The sequence below is a fragment of the Eschscholzia californica genome, unplaced genomic scaffold (assembly GCF_041429995.1).
Source record: "Eschscholzia californica isolate CP2 unplaced genomic scaffold, dmEscCali1.0.p SCAF_5, whole genome shotgun sequence".
Classification (NCBI taxonomy): domain Eukaryota; kingdom Viridiplantae; phylum Streptophyta; class Magnoliopsida; order Ranunculales; family Papaveraceae; genus Eschscholzia; species Eschscholzia californica.
In genome coordinates, this window is record NW_028238472.1 from 20,279,142 (window position 1) to 20,288,303 (window position 9,162).

The following is a 9,162-nucleotide window of genomic DNA, read 5'->3' on the forward strand; positions in this document are numbered from 1 at the left end:
AATAGGAATCAGTCAAAGTTAACAACACTATACAGGCGTTAAAGGTCTCTTCACTAGTAATCTAGACTCGAAGTATACGTGACTAGCCACAATGAGAATCACTTCAGTTCCGAACAAACAGAGCCTTGATTCCTATCTTAATACATTTTGCCTCGACTTTGGCCTCACAGACATACGCTCTAAAAGATGAATCACTCAGAAATGGTTCGCTCGTATGTGTGAGTGTGATCATGACTATAGACTCAACACATAAAAAGGGGTGAGGACAATATTTTAGAGCGAATGATCTACGAAAAGGAATATAACCACTAAATGGAATGGGGAAGCTCACTTACCCTTCTCACCCACTCTACCCTCTAATAATGATTCCTAAAGGTCAACGGATACAAGTGATGAGATGGATGGTGATGAGATCCCGAGAATGTCGACGCCTTCAATAATAGAGAACTTCAAGCAACTTCCATACTTAGCTTTTTGCTTCGAACACTTATCTTACATAACAAACTAAAGTTCACATGAACTTTTACACACACTTTCAGTTTTTCAGAGATTTTTCTCTCTCTCTTTTTTTTTTTTTTTTTTTTTTTTTTTTTTTTTAAAAAAAAACTCAACTATAAACAATACAAACAATGCCATACCAACACTAGTATTCTCAACAATCAACTTTTCCATTTTTCGCACTTTGCTTTCACATTCTTCTTTCCTTACTTTTCATGCCTTCATTCTCGGGATTCATATGATGAATGGATGGTGGAGTATCCGTCTTCCTAAAGTTGACACTATTATCGGGCTTCATGGACTACAAGAGTAAGGTTTATTCGCTATCCTGATGTCACTCCTAGTGGCTATGGAAGTTGAGCACACGAGATCAAATGAGCTCTTTTTACAAAGTTGCGAGGTTGAGTAGCTCTTCACTCTACTCAGAGTCAGCGCAGAAGAGTACACTCAAAGGTAATAGAAAGGCTCAGAAATCTCACAAGGGTTAAGTCTCCACTAATGAGTAATCTAGTTCACTCAGAACCGTCTACCCTTCACTTCCATAATACTCACATGGCTAGCACACAGACGACCTCAAGACTCGACATTCATGAAAAAAACTTTAACAACCGGATAGTACGATCAACTCGACTCTATAACTATTAACAAGCCAAAAACAACCATTAGACTCACATTTTCGGTCAAAATTGAAAAATTTTGAACCCTCTCGAATTTTCGAAATGAAGGACTTAGCAAAAAGTTCTTCCCTATCCCCAAACTTAAACCGAACATTGTCCCCAATGTTCTGAAGACTATGCCAAAATAAAAGATGAGAGGAAAGATATTACCAGAATCCACTGTCCTATATCAGAAGCATGGGTTGCCTCCCAAGAAGCGCTAAGTTTAAAGTCTTCAGCCAGACTAAGCTGAACATCGGGAATCACTTCTGATAGACAGGATTTTCGATAAAAACATCCACGGTTTCGGATGATATTTCTAAAAATGGTTTTAAACGTTGACCATTGACTTTAAAACAAACACCATTTCTATCCTCAATATCAACCGCACCATGAGGATACACAAATTTGACAACAAAAGGCCCCGACCATCTAGAACGAAGTTTTCCAGGAAATAAATGCAAACGAGTGTTGTATAAAAGAACTTTTTGACCTGGTGAAAATGATTTTCTCAAAATGTTTTTATCATGAAACACCTTCATTTTATGCTTATACACTCTAGAACTCTCATATGCATCATTCCTCAGTTCTTCTAACTCACTAAGTTGGAGTTTTCTCTCTCTACCTGCGTTGTCAAGCGAAAAGTTCATTTGCTTGATAGCCCAATATGCTCTATGCTCTAACTCTACAGGGAGGTGGCATGCCTTGCCATACACCAATCTATATGGAGACATTCCAATGGGAGTCTTAAACGCTGTACGATAAGCCCATAATGCATCGGTTAGTCGTAATGACCAATCCTTTCTATTTGGATTAACTGTTTTCTCAAGAATGCGTTTAATTTCCCTATTGGAAACCTCAACTTGACCGCTTGTCTGTGGATGATACAGGGTGGCCACTCGATGAGTAATACCATACTTTTTCATTAAAACCTCAAACTGCCTATTACAAAAGTGTGTTCCCCCATCACTAATAATCGCTCGCGGTGTACCAAAACGAGAAAGGATGTTTTCTTTTAGAAACTTAATCACAACCTTGTGATCATTCGTTTTGCAAGCAACCGCCTCTATCCACTTAGACACATAATCGACCGCGACTAGAATATATAGATTGTCGAAGGAGTTCGGAAACGGACCCATGAAATCGATGCCCCATACATCGAAGACCTCAATGACAAGAATAGGATTTAGGGGCATCATATTTCTACGTGAAATACTCCCCAATTTCTGGCATCGCTCACAAGCTACACAATATGCATGGGTATCTTTGAATAAGGACGGCCAATAGAAACCACATTGTAAAATTTTGGCGGCCGTCTTTTTGCTACTAAAGTGACCCCTACATGCATGGTCATGACAAAAGGAGATGACGTTGGTTTGTTCACTATCAGGGACACATCTCCTAATAATCTGATCGGGACAATACTTAAACAAGTATGGATCATCCCAGAAGAACCGCTTTACCTCGGACAAGAATTTATCACGATCTTGCTTAGTCCAATGTTTGGGCATTTGTCCCATAACAAGATAGTTCACTATGTCTGCGAACCAAGGTAATTGGGAGACTACAAGAAGTTGTTCATTAGGAAAACTCTCTCTAATAGGTAACTCATCATTGACGGACTCCACAACAAGCCTAGACAAGTGGTCTGCTACAACATTTTCGGAACCTTTCTTATCCCGTATCTCTATATCAAACTCTTGTAGCAAAAGTATCCATCTAATCAACCTAGGTTTGGCCTCTTTTTTAGAGAGGAGGTACTTTAATGCGGCATGGTCAGAAAACACTATGACCTTAGAACCTACTAGGTATGACCGAAACTTCTCTAAGGCATAAATAACAGCTAACAACTCTTTTTCAGTGGTAGAGTAGTTGAGTTGTGCATCATTCAACGTCTTACTAGCATAATAGATTACGTGAAGTAATTTGTTTCCACGTTGACCTAAAACGACTCCTATTGCATAATCAGATGCATCGCACATGATCTCAAAAGGAGCTTTCCAGTTAGGCGGTTGAACAATAGGAGCAGTAGTAAGCAAAAATTTGAGTTTATCAAAGGCCTCTAGACAAGCATTATCAAAGACAAACTTGTTCTCTTTTGCCAAAAGATTACAAAGAGGTCTTGATATCTTACTAAAGTCTTTGATAAATCGACGATAAAAGCCTGCATGCCATAAGAATGATCGGATGTCTTTAACTGTTTTTGGTACAGGAAGACTTTTTATCAACTCTACTTTGGCTTTATCTACTTCTATTCCCTTAGCTGAAATGACATGCCCTAGGACAATTCCTGAACGAACCATGAAATGACACTTCTCCCAATTAAGCACTAAATTCTTCTCTTTACATCTAACCAACACGAGTGCGAGGTGATGTAGACATTCATCAAATGATGACCCGAAGACTGAAAAATCATCCATGAAAACTTCAAGAAACCTTTCTACCATATCGGAAAATATGCTCATCATACAACGTTGAAAAGTAGCGGGTGCATTACACAACCCAAACGGCATACGACGATAAGCATTAGTTCCAAATGGGCAAGTGAAGGTTGTTTTCTCTTGATCTTCAGGAGCAATGGCAATTTGATTATACCCGGAATAGCCATCTAAGAAACAATAGTAACTATGTCCTACCAGTCTCTCGAGCATCTGATCAATGAATGGAAGAGGAAAATGATCTTTCCTAGTGACCATGTTCAACTTCCTGTAGTCTACACAAACACGCCACGCAGTGGTCATCCTGGTGGGTATTAACTCATTGCACTCATTTCTAACTACAGTAATGCTTAACTTCTTGGGAACAGTTTGAACAGGACTGACCCAAGTGCTATCTGAAATAGGGTAGATAAAACCCGCATCTAATAATTTCAGGACTTCAGATCTCACAACTTCTCTCATATTAGGGTTAAGTCGACGTTGCATCTCTCTCGATGGTTTAGCATCTTCTTCTAAGTAGATGTGGTGCATGCAAACTAACGGACTTATACCTTTTAGATCGGCTATAGACCATCCTAGTGCCTCTTTGTGTTCTCTTAGGACATCTAACAATCGACCCTCTTGTTCTTTCTCTAGCTCGGATGCAATAATAACAGGTAGGGTTTCTGAAGGTCCTAAAAACGAATACTTCATGTTCGCAGGTAAAGGTTTCAACTCTAAGGATGGTGGTTTCTCAATAGGGTGAGATGACTCTGAGACAGAGGGTGATTTGGACTCATCACTTGCCGATGGTTGAGTTGTCTCTAAAGTTAATGCCATACTTGGTTCAGAGATTGTGAGGGATTCAGTTTTCGCTTTCCATTTCTCAGTATCCAATAATGGGGTCGAATCTAATAAAGCATTCACCTCATTGATACTACTTTCCTCATCAAAATCTAAGCCAAAGTAGGCCAACAATGTTTCCAACGGGTCATCTGATAAAGTTGTTGGTAAGGAATCCTGAACCAACATATCTATCAAATTTAACTCGTTAAAATCATCAACATCATCGGGGTGAAGTCCAGCATGGAAGATGTTCATCTCTACAGTCATATTTCCAAAAGACAATTTCAAAAGGCCGCTACGACAATAGATGATAGCATTGGATGTAGCTAAGAATGGTCGCCCTAATATGACAGGTATTTGACTTTTGGAATTATGGACTGGCTCAGTATCTAAAATGATGAAATCAACAGGAAATAAGAATTCACCAACTTTGATCAAAACATCTTCGACTATGCCACGTGGGTGCCTAACAGACCGATCCGCTAACTGAAGGACCACAGAGGTTGGTTTGATTTCTCCTAATCCCAACTGTAAGTACACAGAATAAGGAAGAAGGTTAACACTAGCGCCAAGATCCAATAGAGCACGCTCTATTTTATAATCTCCTATGGTACATGATAGTGTAGGACTTCCTGGATCTTTGTACTTAGGTGGAATATTTTGTTGGATGATCGAACTAACATTCTGAGTAAGGAAAACTTTCTTATGCACATTCATCTTACGCTTACTAGTACATAAATCCTTAAGAAACTTGGCGTAAGCTGGGATCTGTTTGATCGCATCTAAAAGTGGAATGTTGATACTAACTTGTTTGAACAACTCCATTATCTCCTGAAACTGAGATTTCTTCTTTGACTCGACCAAACGTTGAGGGTATGGAGCTCTAGGGACATAAGGCTCGGATACTAAGGGTGGACTTTCTGACTCAGGAGCCTTTTCAGGCTCATCCCTAGAGACTCTGGTTGGCAATGAAGATGCCTCGTTCTCAAACTCTTCTTCTTCAGGAACTCTTACCTTGTTGTCCACAATTTTACCACTTCTAAGGGTTGTTATAGCATTAGCTTCATCTGGTGGTGGTTTACTTAGTAGACCTTTTGGGTTCTGCTCAACTTGACTCGGAAACTTACCTTTTTCTCTCTAACTAAAGGCTTCGTGAAGTAAACCTATTTGGGTTTCTAGCTTAGTCAACGATTGACGGGTAGATTCCTGAAATTCCTCATGGTTCTTAGTTAACCTGACCTGGTTCTGAGCTAGCATTTGCATGGTGTCCTCTAATGATGTCTTCTTTTCAGGTGGATGTTGGACACTGGGCTGAGCATAAGGGTTGCTAGGTGCATTAAACCCATGAGGGTTCATAGAACTACTAGGCTGACTCTGGTATTGACCTTTAGACCAAGAGAGATTGGGATGATTTCTCCAGCCTTGATTATACGCGTTAGAGAAAGGATCATACTTCTGACGATTATCTTGCCTAGAGTTTTGATAGAGAGCATGAGCTTGTTCTCTGTTAGCAGACTCAAAGAATAAGGCACATTTGTTCCCCGTATGAGTAGGGTCTCCACAGACAGAACACGGGTAAGAAACAGGTTCATTTCCAACACTCATGACATGATTGGGATCCTCCGTGAAGGTTTTAGGTTGATTCATCACTAAGGCTTCCAACCTTCTGGTAATGGCGTCAAGTTTGGACTCAGAATCATCGATCCTATAAATCCCGCCCTTAGTTGGATTAGACTTTGCCCTAGTGATAGGTTCTCTAGAAGTTTCCCATTGTTGGGATTGTGCGGCTAGTTCCTCAAGAAAATCCATGGCCTCATCGGTGGATTTGTTGGAGAACCCGCCATTACAGAATGACTCGATCATGGAGGTGGTAGGATAATCTTGTCCTTCATACAACAGTTGGACTAGTTTCATTTTTTCGAACCCATGATGTGGACACTCTAGAAGAATATCTTTGAATCTCTCAATATAGGAGTAGAGAGATTCTCCTTGGAGTTGCTCGAAATTAAGCAAATTCTGCCTTAAAGCTCTAGTTTTATGCTTGGGAAAGAATTTTTCTAGAAATACACCACTAAGTTCTGCCCAAGTAGAAATAGACTCAGGTTGTAAGGCATACAACCACGACTTTGCTTTATCCTTTAGAGAAAAAGGGAACAACCTTAATCTAACGGCATCAATCGAGTTAGGGACGTTCATGGTCTTACAAACGTCCTCAAATTCCCTAACATGATAATACGCATTCTCGTTCTCTAAACCACGAAACACCGGAAGCATATTGATGATTCCCGACTTTAACTCGAAATAAGTGTTAATCGGGGGTAGCCTAATGCATGATGGTTGGCTAACTCTAGCCGGGTGCATGTAGTTTTTGAGAGTCATAGGTTGATCCTCGACCCTAGCTTGATCAACGTGATCCTCCATAGACTCGTTTAAAGAAAGGTTTTCAAGTAAAATACTCAAATCAGACTCTTTAACAAAACGACCTCTCTTATCACGTAACCTAGGGGGCATAAACCAAAAGACAAGACAAGGGACTCTTTTGAAAACTTGTTTTTGAAAATAAAAGGAGTAAGGGAACTACGAAGATCCTAAGGAAAACAACGAAGCAAGCAAGATGACTCCACCAAGCAACCTAGACACAATCTAGACGACCGGGTAGCCTTTTTCACCTAAAAATTGATCTAGACAACTTCTACTTCTTACCAAAACTTGAACTATGATTCTTATGAGGAGTTGCTCCGTAACAGTACAACGATCAAGAATTGTGTTCTTGGATCGTTCCCTCTTCCTGGGAAAACTCCAAATACTAATCAAGTTCGAGATTTTGTCAAGAATGTCCTATAAGCTCGTTACCCTTTGGCCAATGTCTAAATCAAATTTTAATTTTAAGTGAGGCTTGGGATCGGCAATGTTGTTACCTAAATGGGCAAGAGACCGGTGATGAAATCCGACTCCTATCTTGTAATGGGTTAATGCCCTTACTAATATGATAATTAAACTAACAGTTCGACAATCAATTAGGCAAGCAAAAACATCACAAGTACCCACTTACAGGAGATTCGTGGGTGATCTAGAAGTTACCTCCCGTTCAAGACGGGCGACGACCTTTGTAGACGACCCGGGCCACTCTTCCCGCAAGTGTGCGAACCCGAGGCTTCTTAATTTCGGTTACAAAATTAGATGCCCTCCAATTTAGGGTCAAAACAATAAAGGCCTTATTACAAAACAACAAGAATAAAGAAATACAAAAAAAAAAAATTTATAACACTCTCTCACCAAAATAAAAATAAAGTACTAAAATAACTAAAAAAGTCTTCTTTAATGTCCTCCTTCTTGATGTTCCCTCCCTTTAGCTCCTTGTGAATCTACACAAGGAAAGGAAAAGCAAGTCAAAGTAATCAAAACAGACAAAAATAAAAATAAAAACCAATTCAAGATTGAAAATAAAATTAAACTTGTCCCCGGCAGCGGCGCCAAAAACTTGATAGGCCTAAAATTAGGTCTTTCCCCAAGTGTAGGGGTCAAGTTATAGTATTTAAAATAAGATCGAGTATCGTTCCAAAGGACAAGCTATTTTACCTAAATCTCGAATTAAAAACCCCCTTTCAAAAATTTGATTTGATTTGGAAACTACTTAATGAAAGAAAACAATACTAATAGACTAATAAGAATGAAATCAAGGTGAGAAAAAGAATCTAGGGATTTCGATTTCACCACATAAATGGACTACTTAAGACAAGCATTCAATCAACAAATCACTTTTTTTTTATAACTCAAAACCTAGCTTAACGAACTAATTAGGTTTCGGATAATATTCTTTAATAACACAATTCAAAATCAAGAATATTTGATTGACTATCATATAAAACTAAATTCCTACACTATCATTCATTATCTAAAAGGCATATCTCATCTAATAATTCAATAAAAGCATGAAATATCTAATTATAATGCATGAATGATAATAAGGTTATAGAATCAACATGAAATGACAATCAATAGGCATTGAAGCTCAATATAAGGATTCATTGATTTATAACATATCTCAAAATAAGCCCAAATATGGGTTTCCTTTACACCCTAGATACAAATTTAGCTACTCATGGAATCTAAAGTAATATTCATTGAATTTATAAAGTAAATGGAATTACAAAAGATTAATGGAAAGAAATCACCAAGAATGTTCAAAATCCATATTCCCATGTATCTCCATTTTGATGTCCAATTTTAGCTCCAAGTGTCTCAAGAATATTACCCAAACTCCAAATAATAGCTTATTAGAAGATAAAAGAAGAGAAATTTAGAAGAGAGATAGAATAAGAAGAGATTTTAGATAAGAAGGTATGGAGAAATTAGAAGGTTAGAAGAAGAAATTAGAAAGAAAATGTAGAGAAGAGATGAAGGTGGTAGAGAAAGTAGAAGAAAAGAATGGGGGGCTAGGGTTTTTAGTTTAGAAGAGGTAGAGAGAAAAGGAGGCTAAAAGAGGAGAAAATGGTTTAGGGTTTTACTACTACAAGAAGGAGGAAAGAGAGGCTAAGAGGGGAGAGCTTGGTTGGTTCTCTAAAAGTCTTTATATAGAGTTAGGGTTTGGTTGGGGTTCAGGCGCACGGATTTGGGTGGACGGGAGAGAGCCACGTGGCCAGGACTACTCTAATATGCTGCTTCGGGCGACACGGGATAATTAATAAGGACGGGACGGTCAGCAGGCGTAGATCTTGAAAACGCGGAACCCAACGGTCAAGATT

At 38.9% G+C, this 9,162-nt stretch overlaps 1 protein-coding gene across 1 annotated transcript; it reads right to left on the minus strand.

The window, feature by feature from the left end:
- Positions 1–1,417: 1,417 nt before the first annotated feature.
- LOC147537735 (uncharacterized) lies at positions 1,418–6,838 on the minus strand. The gene is made up of 4 exons (XM_086642833.1): positions 5,657–6,838; positions 5,095–5,518; positions 2,525–4,098; positions 1,418–2,029 (listed from the first exon to the last, which is right to left on the minus strand). The coding sequence occupies exons 1-4, from the start codon at positions 6,836–6,838 to the stop codon at positions 1,418–1,420; spliced, it is 3,792 nt and encodes a 1,263-aa protein (XP_086498959.1).
- Positions 6,839–9,162: the final 2,324 nt, after the last annotated feature.